This window comes from Coregonus clupeaformis, chromosome 39, assembly GCF_020615455.1.
Source record: "Coregonus clupeaformis isolate EN_2021a chromosome 39, ASM2061545v1, whole genome shotgun sequence".
Taxonomy (NCBI): Eukaryota; Metazoa; Chordata; class Actinopteri; order Salmoniformes; family Salmonidae; genus Coregonus; species Coregonus clupeaformis.
Window position 1 is genome coordinate 16,109,709 of NC_059230.1, and position 23,711 is coordinate 16,133,419.

The window sequence follows — 23,711 nt, forward strand, 5'->3', positions numbered from 1 at the left end:
GTAACCTAATGTATTCTGCATCCCAAATGGCACCATAGTCCCTACATAGTGACCGACTTTGGGGGCATCGTCAGGTCTAGTTACCTACATTTGAATGTTTAATGGTTTTTGGAAAGCTTCCAGGTCTTGCCACCCATTTTGAAATTCAGTGTAATCTCTGGGAATTAAAGAACTGGCGTAGGTACAGTTTGCATTTTCCTACCAAAGCTTCACCTGTCTTGTTTTCAATGGCTGAATGGAGAATGTATTATAGTGATGGTTACAATTCTCATACTGTTCATAAACAAATAGCTAATATGTTTGTGTACTAAGTAACCAATAATCCATATTTCAATGATATACAGACAATTAACCATAACCTGACATGAATGCAGTTCAACCCTACTCTCAAGGGTTACTTTATTTAGGGTGACTTTATTCATCATGGCTCTCTCTTCCCTTGACGAGGACACATTCAAAATGGGACCCAGAGGACCAGACACACTTTCTCTTTTCCCTAGATCCGCAGATGGTGCTTCAAAACGCACAGTAAACCAACCATATCTTGGCTACATGATCCACAGTGTGTGTCGGCCATATATTGCCTCTGATACAGCATTTAACAACCTGAGATTTAGCCTAACACTATTATTCTCTTCACAATTCTGGTTCACACACTGTAGGATAATATCACTGTAGGATAATATCACTGTATGATAATACAGCTTACTTTCTAGTCTCGCATTTGACTCCATTGTCTCTGAACTTGTAGCCAATAAAAGTGCCGGAGAGGAAGGAATCCGCTCAAGGATTTCACCATGTGGCCAATGGTGCCTTTAAACAGTTACAGAGTTTAATGGCTGTGATAGGAGAAAACTGAGGATGGATCAACAACATATGTAGTTACTCCATAATACTAACCTAATTGACAGAGGGAAAAGAAGGATGCCTGTACAGAATGCAAATATTCCAAAACATGCATCTTGTTTGCAACAAGGCACTAAAGTAAAACTGCAAAAAATGTGCAAAGCAATTCACCTTTTGTCCTGAATACAAAGTTATGTTTGGGGCGAATCCAATACAACACATTACTGAGTACCACTCTATATTTTCAAGCATATTGATGGCTGCATCATGTTATGGGTATGCTTGTAATCGTTTAGGACTGGGGAGTTTTTCAGGATAAAAAATAAACGGAATGGAGCTAAGCACAGGCAAAATCCTAAAGGAAAACCTGGTTGTCTGCTTTTCACCAGCCACTGAGCGAATAATTCACCTTTCAGTAGGACAATAACCTAAAACACAAGGCCAAATCTACACTTGAATTGCTTACCAAGAAGACAGTGAATGTTCCTGAATTACAGTTTTGACTTGAAAACCTATGGCAAGACCTGAAAATGGTTGTCTAGCAATTAATTTTGAAAAGAATAATGGGCAAATGTTGCACTATCCAGGTGTGGAAAGCTCTTAGAGACTTACCCAGAAAGACTCACAGCTGTAATCGCTGCCAAAGATGCTTCTACAAAGTATTGACCCCACGGGTGTGAATACTTATGCAAATGAGATATTTCTGTATTTCATTTTCAACACATTTGCAAACATTTCTAAAAACATGTTTTAACTTTGTCATTATGGGGTATTGTGTGTAGAAAATATATTTAACGTGGTCCTCTGTAGCTCAGCTGGTAGAGCACGGCGCTTGTAACGCCAAGGTAGTGGGTTCGATCCCCGGGACCACCCATACACAAAAATGTATGCACGCACGACTGTAAGTCGCTTTGGATAAAAGCGTCTGCTAAATGGCATATTATTATTTTATTATTATTAACCCATTTGAATTCAGGCTGTAACACAATAAAATGTGAAGTAAGTCAAGGGGGATGAATACTTTCTGAAGACACTGAATGTGACTGTGAGCCACGCTGAGATGAATGACAAGTCGAAGTGCTCTCTGTCGTCACGACAACAGATGCCTTTAGGCATTGTTATCAAGGAGAAGGAACTTAGTAGCTAGGCCGTTCTAAGAATCACCAAGCATTTTTTGCAGGACATTGATGTAATCACCCCCCAAAACCTAGTCTGAGTGCCAGCTCCCTGTCACTCATGGTCATGTTTGGCTTGACTGACAGCAATTGAGTTGGCAGGAACACAAACAGATCTGGGACCAGGCTACCCAAAACCACCCTCATTGTCTTTAGGTAGAATTCAAATAACTCAGAGCCGTTACATTTGCCAACACCCACCCCTCAGTTGACAAACAACCTCACTGTAGGCAGAATGGAGATGGAGGAGGGTTGCTTTAACCGGGACTATCCATCACTCTGACGTGTTGTTTTAGCCACAGCTGCGATTTCTGTGTTTTTATGAGAACATCAAGCTACCACATTACTGTGTGTGTGCATGCACGTGTATCACTCCCTTTGTGATTTGCGTGTGTGTGTGTTTGCATGTGTGTGCATGCGTGTGTGTATGTGTGCATTGACTATGTCAAGCACCCAGCTGTCAAGGCTTAGCTCTTGTCTCTCGTGTTAGTGCAGCCTATTGATCCAAGCCCTTGGGGTGTCCCAGCCATCAGAACACACAGGACTGCTCATTCTGGCCCTGCCTCTCACATACAGTAAATATGCAGAGCACTGACCAAACTGGGCCATCACCCTACATGTTATGACCTTGCAGTCATTCTTCTCCAGAGTGACAATGAACTTGTATCATTGATCATCTAACAATGGCTGATCGAAGTTTAGGGGTGTGCTGCTCTTATTTATAGCTCAGCTCATCTAGCCACACCCTCTTTATACTCGCCCCTAGGCCTCTGATCTCAGACCTTAGCCAACAGCTCTGTATTACAACCACATGAAGTAGCCCTGGTGCACTGACAGGAGATCAGTGCTGTTCAGGATAATAGTTTGCAAACGGTGCCAGACTGCAGCCAGATGAGGTGCAATGGCCGCTCTGCCAATGTCTCAGTGTCCCCTGTAGCTGGCGTATAAATGCAGCCGTTTGTTCATGTCATTCAGTGACAAATAGGGCCAGCAAAGTTGCACAGAGCTGACTGACAGGGCTTGTTCAATCCGAGCTGGAAGGTTGGAGAGCTTGAGCCTGTCTCGTTCACTTTCTGTTGTTGTCATTTGGAAATGGTCCGCCACATTCAGCCAGCTTCCAGACGCCTGGCCTCCACCACACAGCTTCCTCTTAGACAGACAGACGGACATACAGACAGGCAGGCAGAAAAACAGAATAGACAAACTTGTGGATAGACTGTCAGACAGGCAGGCAGACACCTCAGACTTGTCTCTCCCTTTCAACTGAGATAGCGGTTTAAGATGTTATCACCAAGTTAGTTAGTTAGGTCAATCTATTTCATTGGTCAAACCTGGCTTTTCAGAATAAGGGTTTTAGATAAGGGTTTATGAATAAAAGTTTTGTCCCAGAAATCAAACCGTTAATATTCTGACTGGGCAGACATTCCAGTTGAGTGAGGAAATTCCTTGGGAGAATTGTACATTCCGGCTTTTTTTAAATCCTTGACTCCTGTTTAGAATAAGCAATTGAAGATGTCAAAACATGCAATCTAGTACTGGAAAGTGAAGTAATGTGAGTTGTATGTTTATGTAACTGACGATCATCACTGAGACCCATGATGTGGAAAAAACCTTCTTAAGTGTCAAACGTGAAATTGAAAGATAATACATTTTGAAAAAGGTGAACTTGAGTGCAGGAAGGAGTGGTTTCACCCTCTTTGTGTCTCTCTGAGGTTTGTAACAGTATATGATGCAGTAGCGTGATTATTAATGTGACATATTGTCTGTCTGTGGTCTCTTTCAGTTGCTGGGTGTGGCCTTCCTTGGAATCGGACTATGGGCATGGAATGAGAAGGTGAGTGGAGACTGGGTAACATAAGGACCCAGGAAGAACATCAAATAAGGTCTTATTAAACAAAGAAATGTTCACTTAAGTACAATATACAATCAGTCTTTTTCCACCCTTTGTCATTTACCTCTCTGGTGTCTGGAAGAGTAGCAAACCACCTGCTGACCAGCAACATGGCATGCTTCCATGCATTATCTTTGATATAAGACAGCCCAAGTTCTCAAACTTTGAGTATTTTGAGTCATTTGTGAAAATATGATTACGGAAACAACAACAGAAGCACCCATAAGGGCACTGTCTACCTCTGACATACAGGCCTTGTAGGAGCCATTTTGTCTTATGTGTTTGTTGTGTTGTCTATAGTTTGTCTATCTATGTATATTCCACTTAATTTGTACACTAGAGGGCTGTTGGGTCAGGGGTCACTGGTCACATGTATGTAGGCACACAGGTGACAAGGAAGTAGGGATGCACAGGTATAGAAAGCATACAGTTTAGGTGTCCCCTTTAATTCATTATGGTTTAGAAGGCAAAACTGATCCTAGATCAGCACTCCTGAGACACTTTATGCATATGAACCCAGGTACCATTTGCATTGTGTCTCATAGTGACACACACCATTACACACTAAATGGTGAAATATCACAGGATAGTTTTAGAGTTGCACATATTTAACAAAACAGCAGTAAAGACGCACAAAACCAGTAAGGAGGAAGTGCATGAGTTGCTTTTGGGAAATACAAAGATAGTTTGTTTTTATTAGAATGACTGGATCTACCTCGTACAGAAAGCTACTAGGGTGGAGCTGGTAGAAGAATATCAAGGCTGACAGCTTGAAATACTGTATACTAGGGAGTTAACCTTAGAATGATAATGGTCCCTGGTACATTGTATTCTCTCTCTCACTCTCTCACACACACACACACACACACACACACACACACACACACACACACACACACACACACACACACACACACTGTCTCTTTCTTTCCCTCTCTCTCCAGGGTGTTCTCTCCAACATCTCGTCCATCACAGACCTGGGGGGCTTTGACCCTGTCTGGCTCTTCCTGGTGACGGGAGGGGTCATGTTTATCCTGGGCTTCGCCGGCTGCATCGGCGCGCTGAGGGAAAACACCTTCCTGCTCAAGTTTGTACGTCCACAATTCTCTCACTCCCAGTTGGATCCCATAGACATACACATTTCTATGTGTGTGTGTGTATATACATCATTTATGTATATGTGCTATGTAGATGATTGGCTCCCTCTTGAACTCCCACTCACTCCCCAGACTCAGCACCCGTACTTCCTGCGGCTATGTCCAACATGTTTAATCCATGATGTGTAGCCTTTTTCTGGGGCTGGGAAACCATCCCACCATGTACTGTCTCAAACATCAGTTATTATAGAACACTTCTGTCTAGTTGATTAGTCAGGTGTGTTAGTGCTGGGCTAAAACAAATATGTGCACCGCCTGCAGGTTGATTCCCCAGGAATGGAATGAGAAACACAGGACAAAATCTTCAGTACTAAATCCTAGCTTTGTGTATGATTATTTCCATTTCCCCCTCTCTTTATCCCACTGTTCCTGTGCTCCAGTTCTCTGTGTTCCTGGGGATCATCTTCTTCCTGGAGCTGACGGCTGGAGTATTGGCCTTTGTCTTCAAGGACTGGATCAAGGACCAGCTTAACTTCTTCATCAACAACAACATTCGGGCATATCGTGACGACATCGACCTCCAGAACCTCATAGACTTCACTCAGGAATATGTAAGCGTTTGAAGATCATTGTCTGTGTGTGTGTGTGTGTGTGTGTGTGTGTGTGTGTGTGTGTGTGTGTGTGTAAATGAAAATGTAGTTACTACAGAGGAGAAGCTCTGGTTTGAGTGAGGTGAAGAGTTGGTCATGTAAGGTGCGGCGGTAGGAGCATGTGTGTGTGTGGGCGTGTGAGAGAGCGATAGAGCCTGGTTGCCCCACTCATACTTCCCGATGCCTTGGCAACGTATACTATGTTTCTATAGCAACTAGGGAATGCAGGGTGGCCTACAATAGATGGTGATACTCCTCTGATGTGTAGTGCTCTTAACAATTTTCGTGAAAATGATATTTTTATCCACGACATGAGAATCTCCCATAGTATCTTCAATATTCCTCCCAATCCAGGAATGCGGTAAATTTGCAATCTGCTATAGCATACATACCACCCAGAACAATATGTTTAAAGGCCCAGTGCAGTCAAAAATGAGATTTTCCTGTGTTTTATATACAGCGCTTTCAGAAAGTATCCAAGGTGGGATTAATTGTCCTGTTTTTGTCAACGATCTACACAAAATACTCTAATGTCAAAGTGGAAGAAAAATTCTAACATTTCAAAAACAATTATGAAAAATAAAACACTAATATATTTTGATTACATAAGTATTCAACCCCCTGATTCAATACATGTTAGAATCACCTTTGGCAGTGATTACAGCTGTGAGACTTTCTGGGTAAGTCTTTAAGAGCTTTGCACACCTGGATTGTACAATATTTGCACATTATTCTTTTTAAAATTCTTCAAGCTCTGTCAAGTTGGTTGTTGATCATTGATGGACAACCATTTTCAAGTCTTGCCATAGATTTTCAAGCTGAATTAAGTTAAAACTGTAACAAGGCCACTCAGGAACATTCAACATCGTATTGGTAAGTAACTACAGTGTATATTTGGCCTTGTGTTTTAGGTTACTGCTGAAAGGTGAATTTGTCTTCCAGTGTCTGTTGGAAAGCAGACTGAACCAGGTTTTTCTCTAGGATTTTGCCTGTGCTTATCTCTATTCTGTTTCTTTTTATCCTAAAACACTCCCTAGTCCTTTCCGATGACAAGCATACCGATAACATGATGCATCCACCACCATGCTTGAAAATATAAAGAGTGTTACTCAGTGATGTGTTGTATTTGATTTGCCCCAAACATAATGCTTGGTATTCAGGACATAAAGTTAATTTCTTTGCCACATTTTTTGCAGTTTTACTTTAGTGCCTTATTGCAAACAGAATGCATGTTTTGGAATATTTTTATTCTGTACAGGCTTCCTTCTTTTCACTCTGTCATTTAGGTTAGTATTGTGGAGTAACTACAATGTTGTTGATCCATCCTCAGTTTTCTCCTATCACAGCCATTAAACTGTTTTAAAGTCACCATTGGCCTCATGGTGAAATCCCTAAGCGGTTTCCTTCCTCTCCGGCAACTGAGTTAGGAAGGACGCCTGTATCTTTGTATTGACTGGGTGTATTGATACACCATCCAAAGTGTAATTAATAACTTCACCATGCTCAAAGGGACAATGGCATTGGAAAACCTCCCTGGTCTTTGTGGTTGAATCTATGTTTGAAATTCACTACTCGACTGAGGGACCTTACAGATAATTGTATGTGTGAGGTACAGAGATGAGGTAGTCATTCAAAAATCATGTTAAACACTAGTATTATTGCACACAGAGTGAGTCCATGCAACTTATAATGTGACTTATTAAGCACATTTCTACTCCTGAACTTATTTAGGCTTACCATAAAAAAGGGGTTGAATACATATTGACTCAAGCCATTTCAGCTTTTCATTATTTATTAATTTGTAAAGATGTCTAAAAACATTTTTCCACTTTGACATTATAGGGTATTGTGTGTACACAAAAGCTTAATTTAATCAATTTCCAACTCAGGCTGTAACACAACAAAATGTGGAAAAAGTCAAGAGGTGTGAATACTTTCTGAAGGCACTGTATATTTCCACACTATGAGTTTGGAATAATTCTGTGAAGTTGTGAAAATTATGATAATGCCTTTTTAGTGTAAGAGCTGTTTGAAAAGACCACCTGAAATGTCTGCCTGTTTTGGTGGGATGTCGTTTTTGGCTGCCTTGTGGCATCACATTATGGTGTCTGAACATTATAAGTGTTGTACCAAACGAGAGAGTTGTCTGAGCATATGAAACAATATTCTCTATGGACACAAAGTTTGTTTGTTGACCGTGTATTTGTTGCCAATTATGACTAGATACACTCTTGGATGACCACTCACATAAAGACGATGATTTAGAAGGCAAGATCAAAAGATCCAAAACTAGTGATGTCCAGTTTTTAGAAAAGCACAGGGCAGACCTCCTCGCAGATGCCCTGGTCTCACAAAATTGGATCAATGATGAGGCCTACACTAAGATCCAGAAGGCCAAAACCAGCCAGGATCAAATGAGGGAGCTGTACTCTGCCCTGTCCAGTCCAACCCAGAAGGAGGCATTTTATGGGATACTAAAGGAGAAATATCCTTGGCTTATCATGGAGAAAAACCCAGACCTGGTCAGGGATGATTACCAGGAACAGAGGAAGTCTGAGTTTTCCACAGTGCAAGAATATCACTCCTGCATTGGAGAGACGTTGCTACTTGGGAAACGATACACAAAGCGCTCAATGGTCCAGAAACACAGAAACTAGTGGGAGAAAGTGCAGGAGATAAGCTGCCTTGCAGAATGTCCTGAGGACCATGAACAGTCAGAACACCAGCATAGAGAGACTGTTTGAACCTGATCAATATGGAGAAGAACTGTTCTATTACAAGGCCAAGCACACAGAAAATCATGTTGGATTGGATCAGACCGTTTTTGAATATGTCTTCCTCTGAAAGTGCCAGCAGGTAAATTTCATTAATCTTGACGTGAGTCTCACTGATCTTATACTGAACTGCAACCCAGACTTGAAGCCAGTGATTCCACACATTCTCTCCCGTCCAGAGAAGATCTTCTTCATCCTGGAGGGTTTTGATGAGTTGAAGGTTTCTTTCTGTGCTGCGGCAATTTCCAGCAATGTCCCAAACCAGAAAAGATCCCATGAAGATATTCCTGGGGAACTGTTGCGTAAAAAGATCTTACCCAAATAATTTTTACTCATCACTAGCAGACCAGGAGCTTTAGACATTCTGAAGACACTCCTTAAAGGTCCATGCTATAGGGCTCCCGAGTGGCGTAGTGGTCTAAGGCACTGCATCTCAGTGCTTGAGGCGTCACTACAGACCCCCTGGTTCGATTCCAGGCTGTATAACAACCGGCTGTGATTGGGAGTCCCATAGGGTGGCGCACAATTGGCCCAGCGATGTCCGGGTTTTGCCGGTGTAGGCCGTCATTGTAAATAATAAATTGTTCTTAACTGACTTGCCTAGTTAAAAAAAATATATACATATATAGACATTCTTGGATTCTCACAGGAGGGAGTTGAGGAGTACAATAACTTTTTTTGACAATGACTTGCAGAAAACATAAGCTGTGATGTATGTGAAAGGAAATGAAAATGTGTTCACAACATGTTTCAGTCCAGTTATGTGCTGGATAGTTTACACTGTTTTGAGAGAACATTCTGAGAAAGGCACAGATCTACATTTTAAATTTACATTTTAGTCATTTAGCAGACACTCTTATCCAGAGTGACTTACAGTTAGTGAGTGCATACATTTTTCATACATCATGCTTTGGAAACAAATACCAAAATGTTTGTTGTACAAGAATCAGGTGCCCCTTCCCAAAACATCCTTCAATGTCTTGGCAATTTAGCAAGAAGAGGAATACAGGAAAAACATGTTCTATTTAAAGAACAAGATGTGATTCAAGAGTTTTCTACGCTCTCCTAAGTTCCATCACTGTTTTTGAATAAGGTCTTATTGAAGAAGACAACCCACTGACAAAGGGTTTACAGCTTCGCTCACCTCACACTCCAAGAGTTCTTCACAGCACTGTTGTACACTGAGGGTACAAAACATTAGGAACACCTTCCTACGATTGAGTTGCACCCTCTTTTGCCCTCAGACCAGCCTCAATTCATCGGGGGCATGGACTCTACAAGATGTCGAAAGCCTTGCACAGGGATGCTGCTGGCCCATGTTGACTCCAATGCTTGCCACAGTTGTGTCAAGTTGGCTGAATGTCCTTTTGGTGGTGGACCATTCTTGATACACACGGGAAACTGTTGAGCGTGAAAAACCCAGCAGCGTTGCAGTTCTTACATTTACATTTACGTCATTTAGCAGACGCTCTTATCCAGAGCGACTTACAAATTGGTGCATTCACCCTATAGCCAGTGGGATAACCACTTTACATTAAAAAAAATAATAATTTAGGGGGGGTAGAAGGATAACTTTATCCTATCCCAGATATTCCTTAAAGAGGTGGGGTTTCAAATGTCTCCGGAAGGTGGTGAGTGACTCCGCTGTCCTGGCGTCGTGAGGGAGCTTGTTCCACCATTGGGGTGCCAGAGCAGCGAACAGTTTTGACTGGGCTGAGCGGGAACTATGCTTCCGCAGAGGAAGGGGAGCCAGCAGGCCAGAGGTGGATGAACGCAATGCCCTCGTTTGGGTGTAGGGACTGATCAGAGCCTGAAGGTACGGAGGTGCCGTTCCCCTCACAGCTCCATAGGCAAGCACCATGGTCTTGTAACAGATGTGAGCTTCAACTGGAAGCCAGTGGAGTGTGCGGAGGAGCGGGGTGACGTGAGAGAACTTGGGAAGGTTGAACACCAGACGGGCTGCGGCATTCTGGATGATTTGTAGGGGTTTAATGGCACAGGCAGGGAGCCCAGCCAACAGCGAGTTGCAGTAATCCAGACGGGAGATGACAAGTGCCTGGATTAGGACCTGTGCCGCTTCCTGTGTAAGGCAGGGTCGTACTCTCCGAATGTTGTAGAGCATGAACCTGCAGGATCGGGTCACCGCCTTGATGTTAGCGGAGAACGACAGGGTGTTGTCCAGGGTCACGCCAAGGCTCTTCACACTCTGGGAGGAGGACACAACAGAGTTGTCAACCGTGATGGCGAGATCATGGAACGGGCAGTCCTTCCCCGGGAGGAAGAGCAGCTCCGTCTTGCCAAGGTTCAGCTTGAGGTGGTGATCCGTTATCCATACTGATATGTCTGCCAGACATGCAGAGATGCGATTCGCCACCTGGTTATCAGAAGGGGGAAAGGAGAAGATTAGTTGTGTATCGTCAGCGTAGCAATGATAGGAGAGGCCATGTGAGGATATGACAGAGCCAAGTGACTTGGTGTATAGCGAGAATAGGAGAGGGCCTAGAACTGAGCCCTGGGGGACACCAGTGGTGAGAGCACGTGGTGCGGAGACAGCTTCTCGCCACGCCACTTGGTAGGAGCGACCGGTCAGGTAGGACGCAATCCAAGAGTGAGCCGCGCCGGAGATGCCCAGCTCGGAGAGGGTGGAGAGGAGGATCTGATGGTTCACAGTATCAAAGGCAGCAGACAGGTCTAGAAGGACAAGAGCAGAGGAGAGAGAGTTAGCTTTAGCAGTGCGGAGAGCCTCCGTGACACAGAGAAGAGCAGTCTCAGTTGAATGACCAGTCCTGAAACCTGACTGGTTTGGATCAAGAAGGTCATTCTGAGAGAGATAGCAAGAGAGTTGGCTAAAGACGGCACGCTCAATAGTTTTGGAAAGAAAAGAAAGAAGGGATACTGGTCTGTAGTTGTTGACATCAGAGGGATCGAGTGTTGGTTTTTTGAGAAGGGGTGCAACTCTCGCTCTCTTGAAGACGGAAGGGACATAGCCAGCGGTCAAGGATGAGTTGATCAGCGAGGTGAGGTAGGGGAGAAGGTCACCGGAGATGGTCTGGAGAAGAGAGGAGGGGATGGGGTCAAGCGGGCAGGTTGTTGGGCGGCCTGCAGTCACAAGTCGCGAGATTTTATCTGGAGAGAGAGGGGAGAAAGAAGTCAAAGCATAGGGTAGGGCAGTGTGAGCAGGACCAGCAGTGTCATTAGACTTAACAAACGAGGATCGGATGTCGTCAACCTTCTTTTCAAAGTGGTTGACGAAGTCATCCACAGAGAGGGAGGGAGGGGGGAGGATTCAGCAGGGAGGAGAATGTGGCAAAGAGCTTCCTAGGGTTAGAGGCAGATGCTTGGAATTTAGAGTGGTAGAAAGTGGCCTTAGCAGCAGAAACAGATGAAGAAAATGTAGAGAGGAGGGAGTGAAAAGATGCCAGGTCCGCAGGGAGTCTAGTTTTCTTCCATTTCCGCTCAGCTGCCCGGAGCTCTGTTCTGTGAGCTCGCAATGAGTCATCAAGCCACGGAGCTGGAGGGGAGGACCGAGCCGGCCGGGAGGATAGGGGACACAGAGAGTCAAAGGATGCAGAAAGGGAGGAGAGGAGGGTTGAGGAGGCAGAATCAGGAGATTGGAGGGAGAAGGATTGAGCAGAGGGAAGAGATGATAGGATGGAAGAGGAGAGAGTAGTGGGAGAGAGAGAGCGAAGGTTGCGGCGGCGCATTACCATCTGTGTAGGGGCAGAGTGAGTAGTGTTGGAGGAGAGCGAGAGAGAAAAGGATACAAAGTAGTGGTCGGAGACATGGAGGGGAGTTGCAGTGAGATTAGTAGAAGAGCAGCATCTAGTAAAGATGAGGTCAAGCGTATTGCCTGCCTTGTGAGTAGGGGGGGACGGTGAGAGGGTGATGTCAAAAGAGGAGAGGAGTGGAAAGAAGGAGGCAGAGAGAAATGAGTCAAATGTAGACGTAGGGAGGTTGAAATCCCCCAAAACTGTGAGGGGTGAGCCATCCTCAGGAAAGGAACTTATCAAGGCGTCAAGCTCATTGATGAACTCTCCAAGGGAACCTGGAGGGCGATAGATGACAAGGATATTAAGCTTAAATGGGCTAGTGACTGTGACAGCATGGAATTCAAATGAGGAGATAGACAGATGGGTTAGGGGGAAAAATTGAGAATGTCCACTTGGGAGAGATGAGGATTCCTGTGCCACCACCCCTCTGACCAGATGCTCTCGGGGTATGCGAGAACACATGGTCAGACGAGGAGAGAGCAGTAGGAGTAGCAGTGTTTTCAGTGGTAATCCATGTTTCCGTCAGCGCCAGGAAGTCGAGGGACTGGAGGGTAGCATAGGCTGGGATGAAGTCAGCCTTGTTGGCAGCAGAACGGCAGTTCCAGAGGCTGCCTGAGACCTGGAACTCCAGATGTGTGGTGCGTGCAGGGACCACCAGGTTAGAGAGGCAGCAGCCACGCGGTGTGAGGCGTTTGTGTAGCCTGTGCGGAGAGGAGAGAATAGGGATAGGTAGAGGCATAGTTGACAGGCTGTAGCAAATGGCTACAATAATGCAGAGGAGATCGGAATGAAATGAACTAAACATCTGGGAAATGAGAGAGCGGGGCCTCCCTCACCACAACTCCCAAATATAACTCTCCCAACTTCCACCTCAGAAACTATAATTGTTTCACTGAAACACCCGAATAAAACTCTCCCAACTTCCACTTTAGAAATTAGAATTGTTGTAAACTACAGCGGTTCAATGTTTCAAGGAATAGACTCAACTTACTTTATTCAGCTAGCTAACTATGACGCCATAGCTAACTAGCATGCTAGCATCCAATAACACACGGTTTAGCACCAATACTTGGTTACAACAAACTACCAATAGTGTGTTAACACACTAAATAGATAATTCGTGTCCGTGTCTAGTTCTTGACACACTCTAACCGGTGCGCCTGGCACTTGCTACCATACCCCGTTCAAGGGCACTTAAATCTTTTGTCTTGCCAATTCACCCTCTGAATGACACACATACACAATCCATGTCTCAATTGTCTCAAGGCCTAAAAATCCTTCTTTAACTTGTCTCCTCCCTTTCATCTACACTGATTGAAGTGGATTTAACAGGGGACATTAATAAGGGATCATAGCTTTCACCTAGATTCACCTGGTCAGTCTGTCATGGAAAGTACAGTCAGTGTATGTTCTCTGTGATGAAGAAGAGCCAAAGAGAAGGATTACTATTGGGAAGTACTAGCTCATCTCTAATCTCTCTCGGACAGATTCTACACGCAGCTGACCAAATGAAGCTAGGTTTTACTTCTAGCTCTTCTCTAAAAGAGACTATTTTGCCATTTCTCTCTGGCCTGTTTAACAGAAAAACAAGGAGCTTCATAAAGGAGGAGTTAAACCTTGACTTGCCAGCTGATTCACAGTTACTAAACTGGTTAAAAGATGGTCGCCAATGGCTAGTCTAACATAGTGGATTTCTGTTCAAATGTCTCAATGAGCTGCATGATAAAACGTTTGTTGGAGACGTGATTAAAAATAATGTAAGCATAAAGACTGGTAGCTTCCACAAATAATTATCATGGGCGTTATCATATTGCGTTGAAAATTGTAAACAAATGAAGAGCCTAAGTCTCAATTGCAAAGAGATAAAAATAGCATGCCTTACATAAGTGTGTAAAGGTACTCGACTTGCTGGATGGAGGATTTGAAATACTGTGCTCTTCACTGAAATCTCCCAATTGTAATTTTTTGGGGATTAATTCTGGTCCTCCACATGAAGTGGTACATCTTTGGTCAGCTCTTCTGGAGAACAACAGTCTGACTAATTTCAATGTGCTCATGAATGATCTATTTGATAAGCAGGTGGCATGGCTGCTCAAGACCCTTTTTGCGAAGCTAAACCTCCTCTGTAGCAGTCGTAGTGGGTACTCTGGTGGAGGAGACTGCATCAAGTTTGGCAAGCCTCGTCCTGAACTATGAAAACCTACAGACAGTACTGTTTTCCATCAATTATGTTCCCGCAGGTTATTTTGATTTTGTTGTTACAAGAACAGATTCGCCAGAGAAGACTACTTGTAACACCTCGGTGTAAGACATGGTCAGGAAAATGTCATCCGTCAAAAGCTTTTGGCCTAAGGTCTCATCATAAAGCGCTTCACACTGAAAGATAGACACTAGTATTATTTAAAATAAGGAGTCACAACAACGGTGGTCAGCTTCGACATGTTTACTTAACTCAATCTGCACATGTCATACATCAGTACAGATGCCCTCAAGGGACACTGCAGCCACCTCAAGATATTAAAGGTGGATCAGACTCTGCTGACACAGGAGGCGATCAGAGTACTTTATGGATCCCAAGGGCATACAGACTACAAGTGAACTGTTACTGGTTGGAGATGTGACAATCCAGTGAATCAGTGCTCTTAATTGATAAAAGAGGACTGCAACTCTTTCGCATTACACTGGAGATACATGAGGGAAGAATCACAGAGGAGCTACTCGATAAGAATCAGAGAAACAGTGGCCTCCATGGGGCAAGTTACAGAAATCAACATTGACTTCATAAAAAAACACACACCTCAGAAACTTACAGTAAATATTGCTGGAGAGGTAAGGTGAGCAATTTCACTGGGGCTGACTACCCAGGTTCTTGAGGGCCCCGGTGTCTACTGGTATGTGCCTCTCCCTTGAACTTAATTAATGAACTCATTTGATTGCTGTGAAACTGAAGTTATTACTGTACGATTGCTGTACTTAGGTTGTGTGTAAGATTATTAATGTTGTATCATAATTGGTCCCTACATTTGTTCAAGCTTGTTTTAAATTTGTTTGGAAAATGTTTTATTGCTCTGTGTGTAAAGGGTATATACTTATGTACAGTACCAGCCAAAAGTTTGGACACACCTACTCATTCAAGGGATTTTCTTTATTTTTACTACTTTTTACATTGTAGAATAATAGTGAAGACATCAAAATTATGAAATAACACATATGGAATCATGTAGTAACCAAAAAAGTGTTAAACAAATCAAAATACATTTATATTTGAGATTCTTCAAATAGCCACCCTTTGCATTGATGACAGCTTTGCACACTCTTGGCATTCTCTCAACCAGCTTCATGAGGTAGTCACCTGGAATGCATTTCAATTAACAAGTGTGCCTTTGTGGAATTTCTTTCCTTCTAAATACATTTGAGCCAATCAGTTGTGTTGTGACAAGGTAGGGGGGGGTATACAGATGATAGCCCTATTTAATAAAAGGCCAAGTCCATATTATGGCAAGAACAGCTCAAATAAGCAAAGCGAAACGACAGTCCATCCATTACTTTAAGACATGAAGGTCAGTCAATATGGAAAATTTCAAGAACTTTTAACGTTTCTTCAAGTGTAGTCGCGAAAACCATCAAGCGCTATAATGAAACTGGCTCTCATGAGGACCACCACAGGAATGGAAGACCCAGAGTTACCTCTGCTGCAGAGGATACGTTCATTTGAGTTACCAGCCTCAGAAATTGTAGCCCAAATAAATGCTTCACAGAGTTCAAGTCACAGACACATCTCAACATCAACTGTTTAGAGGGGACTGTGTGAATCAGGCCTTCATGGTCGAATTGCTACAAAGAAACCACTACTAAAGGACACCAATAAGAAGAAGAGACCTGCTTAGGCCAAGAAACACAAGCAATGGACATTAGACCGGTGGAAATGTGTCCTTTGGTCTGGAGTCCAAATTGAAGATTTCTGGTTCCAACCGCTGTGTCTTTGTGAGATGCGGTGTGGGTTAACGGATGATCTCCACATGTGTAGTTCCCACCGTAAAGCATGGAGGAGGAGGAGGTGTTATGGTGTGGGGGTGCTTTGCTGGTGACACTATCTGTGATTTATTTAGAATTCAAGGCACACTTAACCAGCATGGCTACCACAGCATTCTGCAGTGATACGCTATCCTATCTGGTTTGGGATTACTGGGACTATAATTTGTTTTTCAACAGGACAATGACCCAACACACCTCCATGCTGTGTAAGGGCTATTTTACCAAGAAGGAGAGTGATGGAGTGCTGCATCAGATGACCTGGCCTCCACAATCCCCCGACCTCAACCCAATTGAGATGGTTTGGGATGAGTCGGACGGGCAGAGTGAAGGAAAGGCAGCCAACAAGTGCTTAGCATACGTGGGAACTCCTTCAAGACTGTTGGAAAAGCATTCCAGGTGAAGCTGGTTGAGAGAATGCCAAGAGTGTGCAAAGCTGTCATCAAGGCTAAGGGTGGCAATTTGAAGAATCTCAAATATACATTTATTTTGATTTGTTGAACACTTTTTTTTGGTTACTACATGATTCCATATGTGTTATTTCATAGTTTTGGTGTCTTCACTATTATTCTACAATGTAGAAAATAGTAAAAATTGAATGAGTAGGTGTCCAAACTTTTGGCTGGTACTGTACATAAGTATAAACGAGATGGAGAGATAAAAGGAAGGAAGCAGTTGACGCTAATGAAAGTGTTCAATGCAGTTTACCTCTGCACTAGTTTAACCACTTTTGCTTATTGGACTGCTAATCACATCATACAATGATTAGGTGCTAAAGCTATTACGCCTGCCTTGCTTGTGAGATTACCATTTTAAAATGAGTTATGCTGAATTACTTTCAATGCAATACAGTAGTTCTGTAATAAAACATGAAATGTTATATAATATGACTCATTCGTTTTGTTTCACTCAAGAATGTGTCTTCAAATCCTCACTCAGGTTCCTTATATTGTTATCAGAAATGAATTTATATGCTTTAGCCCACATATTTATTGAATTCACAAGAATCTCCTCTCTGGATTGGTCTTAGTCTCAGTTTCTCTATTCATAGGCAGGCCTTTGTTAGTGTAGCCAACTGGTTGGCAGAGGCGCTTGTCGTATTCCATCGGGGCCTCTATTCACAAAGCGTCTCATAGTAGGAGTGCTGATCTAGGATCAGTTCACCCCCCCTTTCTTATTCATTAGGATCTGAAAGGCAAAACTGAACTGTGAGACACAGTAAATATGTGCCCTGTTTTCAGCCTTCCACAATCTCTGTCAGTCACACACCACCCACACTGATGGTGTGTGAGATGAGAGAGGAATTCACTACAAAGTAATTCGCTCTAAACATTGGAACTCTTTGTTTTCACCATATATGATAGCACTGCTACGCTGCAGCAGTGCAGTGTGTGTGTGTCAGCTGTTTGTTCACCCGCACGCAATTTCTAATAACCCATCTGCAACTGCCCGACTATATATGATAAAGTGAAAATCTCCTCTAGAGCAGTGATGTTTTGGGGCTGTCGCTGGGCAACACAGACTTTCAACTCCCTCCAAAGATTTTCTATGGGGTTGAGATCTGGAGACTGGCTAGGCCACTCCAGGACCTTGAAATGCTTCTTACGAAGCCACTCCTTCGTTGCCCGGGCGGTGTGTTTGGGATCATTGTCATGCTGAAAGACCCAGCCACGTTTCATCTTCAATGCCCTTGCTGATGGAAGGAGGTTTTCACTAAAAATCTCACGATACATGGCCCCATTCATTCTTTCCTTTACACAGATCAGTCGTCCTGGTCCCTTTGCAGAAAAACAGTCCCAAAGCATGATGTGTCCACCCCCATGCTTCACTGTAGGTATGGTGTTCTTTGGATGCAACTCGGCATTCTTTGTCCTCCAAACACGACGAGTTGAGTTTTTACCAAAAAGTTATATTTTGGTTTCATCTGACCATATGACATTCTCCCAATCCTCTTCTGGATCATCCAAATGCACTCTAGCAAACTTCAGACGGGCCTGGACATGTACTGGCTTAAGCAGGGGGACACGTCTGCCACTGCAGGATTTGAGTCCCTGGCGGCGTAGTGTGTTACTGATGGTAGGCTTTGTTACTTTGGTCCCAGCTCTCTGCAGGTCATTCACTAGGTCCCCCCGTGTGGTTCTGGGATTTTTGCTCACGGTTCTTGTGATCATTTTGACCCCACGGGGTGAGATCTTGCGTGGAGCCCCAGATCGAGGGAGATTATCAGTGGTCTTGTATGTCTTCCATTTCCTAATAATTGCTCCCACAGTTGATTTCTTCAAACCAAGCTGCTTACCTATTGCAGATTCAGTCTTCCCAGCCTGGTGCAGGTCTACAATTTTGTTTCTGGTGTCCTTTGACAGCTCTTTGGTCTTGGCCATAGTGGAGTTTGGAGTGTGACTGTTTGAGGTTGTGGACAGGTCTTTTATACTGATAACAAGTTCAAACAGGTGCCATTAATACAGGTAACGAGTGGAGGACAGAGGAGCCTCTTAAAGAAGAAGTTACAGGTCTGTGAGAGCCAGAATTCTTGCTTGTTTGTAGGTGACCAAATACTTATTTTCCACCATAATTTGCAAATAAATTCATAAAAAATCCTACAATGTGATTTTCTGGATTTTTTTCCCTCAATTTGTCTGCCATAGTTGACGTGTACCTATGATGAAAATTACAGGCCTCTCTCATCTTTTTAAGTGGGAGAACTTGCACAATTTGTGGCTGACTAAATACTTTTTCCCCCACTGTATTTGTAGGATGACACTTTTTTTTGTCTGCCATAGTTGACGTGTACCTATGATGAAAATTACAATTAAGTGGGAGAACTTGCACAATTGGTGGCTGACTAAATACTTTTTTTCCCCAGAACTAGTTTTTCTATAATTCGATAAATGCAGCTTTTGTCATTACTTGTTGCCCTAGAAGACTAAATAAACCCTTGCTCACCAGAATAATGTCATAAATCGATAGAATGAATGCTTCAATCTAGTTGACGTCGGAAAACGTTTTTTCTCTTTCCTCTTTCAGCTATTCTTCTCTCATGCAGCAAAGATGTTTAGGGACCGGGGAGAAAATGCAATACCCCCCCGATCCCCAAAAAAGGGAACGATTTCCTGTGCAAAATGTTCAAATGACATCAGTTTGACCGGTTTTAAGGCAATTTAAAAGCTGTTAAAACAACCCAACATGTTTTTGATAAGATTTCAGTTAGGTTTGGATGCATATTTTATGTGGTTGAAATACTATCAGCTTTTATGATGCTGATAAAAATAGCCTCGCCACCATTACAGACGGTCCATAACCACACATTAATTCTCTGAAGATGCTGAAATAAATAAATCATATTTCTCCACTCCTGTTCCTGAGTCAAAATGTAAATTTGGTGTATCATTTTACTGCAAGAGATGCTTAATTCTGCAGGAGTTAATATTATATTAGGCTATGTGAGAGGTCATAGACTTACAGTCAGTGTTCAGATATTTTTTAAACATATTTTGTCATCGATCAGACGCTCTTATCCAGAGCAACATACAGGAGCAATTAGGGCCTAATTAATAATTATATAACCGCGGGGACTGCGGGTTATGAGTCAACCTGTGAATCACTAGTGTGTGCATGTGTTGTGAGGTAATGGAACTTCCTGTATAATTAAAGTGAAATAAAAATGTTTAATTAAAGGAAGAAACGTGGATGTGTTGTTGATGTTCTATTCTCTGCTGCTTTCTTCTCAGTGGGAGTGTTGCGGCGCATTCGGAGCGGACGACTGGAACCTCAACATTTACTTCAACTGCACGGACACCAACCCCAGTCGGGAGAAATGTGGCGTCCCCTTCTCCTGCTGCACCAAGGACCCTGCGGTAAGAAAGCCTCACATGTCAGAGACATGGGTCATGGAGTTCGGTGATCAAGCCTGGATTCCAAACTGGAAATCTGCTCCCTTCCCCTTAGTCCTTGGCTTGCTGTTGCAGATCTGAAAACACTGGATGGGTTAAAACCAAAATGGTGGACTTAGCCAGACTTATAGATATACTGTATCTATGGCTCTGTTTTTCACTGATCCAGTCTCCTCAGATATGTGAGGGGGAGTCGTCAAGGACGGAGGAAAGTGAGTAAGTCTCCAATTTGGAACGCAGCCCTAAGACCCCTTGGATAAAGCTGCTTTCGTAAGAGTGCTCAATTGGAGTAGAGGGAGGCAGCAAGAAAGTAAGGCATATTGAGTCAGAGAGAATGACAAGAAAACTGAGCAACAAAAGGGATTGACTGAAGAATAGATACTGTGACGTAAGGACATAGGAGAGGTAGAACGGGACAGAAGAGAGAAGACAATGACAAAGAGAGCGAGAGAACATTGTAACAATGGCCTCCACACATTCAGAAAACATCAGTTACACGGGACTGCCTGTGACAAGGGCATCAAGGGCTAAATCCTTTTCAGAATGGCATCTGGAAGATCGGGACTATTACAGTAACGTCTTTCATCATTGGGGCACTTTGAACAATGAATCCTACATGCTGTAGTGGAAATTGTGTTCCCTTACTCTCTGATGAATGTGTCACGCTTTTACAGTTAAAGGGGTAGTTCACTGAAAATTACTTTGCTTCTGGTTAGTCCCAATGGCAGCATCTATGAAACAGCAAAAACCATTTCTCAGACAGCATCCATGCTAATGCTAACATGCCCATATTATTGGTCAGAAACTCAAACATGAATTGACACACAAACAGGAAACGGTCATGGGTGTCAGTGGTATTAGCAATGCAGGTCGGGGTTATGACAGTTGACTTCTCTTTTTGATAACACTTTTATTTCTCTTCATTAGGAGGATGTGATAAACACACAGTGCGGCTATGACGTACGAGCCAAAACGGTGAGTGCTGTTCCATTTCTCTCCTCTTTCCCTCTCTACCGCCTTCCTTTATCCTTCCCTTACATTTGTCCTTGTCTCGTTTCCCTGATATAGTAGCCTCTATTATTATGGTGCAGGAGACACATTCCTGAGAAGATAGGAAGTCATATAATATAATGAAGGGATATAAAATAGAATACGATGGTCGTATAATGAAGGCATATGCTTGGTTTTCATGCCATTTGGAGGCTAAGAAGCTCCCTGTAATAAACGTGTCATTGTCCATTGTTGTAGGACGCAGAGCAGAAGACCTACATCCATGTGAAAGGTTGTGTGCCACAGTTTGAGAAGTGGTTACAGGACAACCTGACAGTGGTGGCTGGGATCTTCATAGGAGTTGCACTGTTACAGGTAAGATAAACATTTCTTTGACACATTTCAGCCTAGAAACAGAGTATTCTCCGATTCAGAACATTAACTGATATGGTGATGTTTAGACACATTACACTTGACTGATATGGCTTGTGTCCATCATATGAGTATCTTGTGGAGATTCAACACATTGCATTGCAACTGCCAATCCCAAATAATCAGGGATGCTATAAGTATTGTAGAAGAGCAGAAATTCAGAGCAGAGCAGCTTGCATGTGACTCAGTCAGGACTGGTTAAATGTTAATGAAAACAGACATCAGTCATAATTTATTTTCTTTCTTTCACAGATATTTGGAATATGTTTGGCACAAAACTTAGTGAGTGACATCGAAGCTGTGAGAGCAAGCTGGTGAGAAAATATCAAGGACTACAAATTAACGTCTCTCCATTTCATTCTATAACAGCTTATGTATTTCTCTACATCTTTCATTATTAACTGGGTTCATTATTGATTTTGATACTCCTTAGCATAGGCATTAGCAGCATTGAAAATCAGAGAATTCAAAGTTCTAAAATTGTTTTATTTTGAAAGTGGGCCACCATGTGGACTAAAGTTGCAGTACTGCGACATGGAAATCCTTTGACGATGGAATTTGGAATCACATTTCAAAACCAGATAGCATTTTTAAAAAAGTGCCACCCTCATTTGGCATAGAATAGAGTCAGAAGATCTTGGGCCATATTAAGAAAAAAAGTTACAGTATTGATGTTTGTAACCACTAAATCAGCATTTTATGAGATTCTTAGTTTTTCTGATGTAGTTGGATACACATCGATCCAGAGTATGCTGTCCAGATTAAAACTTTTAATTGTAGTTTCTTTGGCTTTGCTCTGGTTACTAACTTCACCTCCTAGTTTGACAGAGTCATTTCACATAGGTTCTGGGCTCTGCCCCTCTCATTTTTACATTTTAGTAATTTAGCAGACACTCTTATCCAGAGCGACTTACAGGAGCAATTAGGGTTAAGTGGCTGGCTCAAGGGCACATCGACAGATTTTTCACCTAGTCAGCTCAGGGATTCAAACCAGCAATATTTTGGTTACTGGCCCAACGCTCTGATCCGCTAGGCTACCTGCCACACCAGCTGGCCACTCAGCTTGGAGACAGGAGCACAGCACCCCACACTCACTCATGCCCACCCCTGTCCCTGGCAGGGCGAGGGGGAACTAGCTGTTCCACACTGGTGGCATGAGTGAGTGTGGGGCACACCATCGTCATGCCAACTCACCTCATGCTTCATTCTTCCTCCCCCATGCTTCGTCAGGGTGCCCCCGCCCTCTCTCTCCATGCGCCGACCCCCACCTCACTCTGGAAAGAAAGGGTCTGCGTACTACGCGTGAGGAACATGCTCGCTAGCGTGTGTATGTATGAACTGTAGCCGGTGGGTGTTGTTGTTGTCCTCTGTGAATCAGTAGTAGTCAATTAAATAGTACAGCCCAGACCCTGCAATTCGAACCAATGATTTGATTGAGGAATATGATCTAATATATAACATAAATCCAATGCTTTGCTGAAATACAGTTTAATGCTCCAGACTCTTTAAGCTAAAACGTCCATGGGTGAACACAGGCCGAAATGACAGACTTAAATGGAGGTTTAACTAGCCTGCCCTGTATACACTGTCTGCCAGGGGTGTAGTGGGTTCTGTAAATTTCCAAAGACACATCGCCCTTTTTCCAAAGACTAAGCCAACTAATAGCCAAAACGTCTACCTATAGAATGACTGGACATTTTCCTCCACACATCAGTTCTCTTCACATCCTGTTGTCATGAAGAATGGAAACGCTTTTAGACTATTGAGAAAGGTCTCCTCCACCTCCCTCCTCCACTCTGTCACTGTCCCCAAACTCTGCCACACTGTGCCAAGCCATCACTCTGTGCCCCTGACCATTCCCACCACAACCTATCCACCAGGGGTGTTTTCAGGATGCATGACATGTTTACCAAACACTCCAAAACGCAAATAGACTTGAATTTAACATTTGGTTCCAGGATATTGTGAACACTACTGATTAGAGTGGGACTGAAAAACACTTGATAACAATTAAAAACGTTACGCATTTTGAATAGACCCCCTGGCTTTGCTCTTGTGTAATAGAAATAACATTCTTTAGCTTTTTTCTTTCTCTTGCTGTGTAGTTTGTTTACCTGATGTCACAGCCTGTCTTCACCCAGGAATGCACAGGTAAGGTTCACTA

The 23,711-nt window shown here is 43.1% G+C and overlaps 1 protein-coding gene across 3 annotated transcripts in view; it reads left to right on the plus strand.

Moving 5' to 3' along the window:
- tspan5a (tetraspanin 5a) overlaps positions 1 to 23,711 on the plus strand; it is a 30,862-nt gene that overhangs the window by 5,572 nt on the left and 1,579 nt on the right. The window contains exons 2-10 of one of the 3 annotated variants that reach the window (XM_041867965.2): positions 3,805 to 3,855; positions 4,857 to 5,003; positions 5,450 to 5,620; positions 19,964 to 20,089; positions 21,053 to 21,100; positions 21,374 to 21,490; positions 21,800 to 21,861; positions 22,778 to 22,894; positions 23,653 to 23,698. In XM_041867965.2, coding sequence (XP_041723899.1) covers positions 3,805 to 3,855; positions 4,857 to 5,003; positions 5,450 to 5,620; positions 19,964 to 20,089; positions 21,053 to 21,100; positions 21,374 to 21,490; positions 21,800 to 21,861; positions 22,778 to 22,853 — 798 coding nt within the window. In that variant the 3' untranslated portion in view covers positions 22,854 to 22,894; positions 23,653 to 23,698. The remainder of the gene's footprint in view (positions 1 to 3,804; positions 3,856 to 4,856; positions 5,004 to 5,449; positions 5,621 to 19,963; positions 20,090 to 21,052; positions 21,101 to 21,373; positions 21,491 to 21,799; positions 21,862 to 22,777; positions 22,895 to 23,652; positions 23,699 to 23,711) is intronic. The other 2 variants (XM_041867966.2, XM_041867967.2) reach the window with 2 other exon arrangements.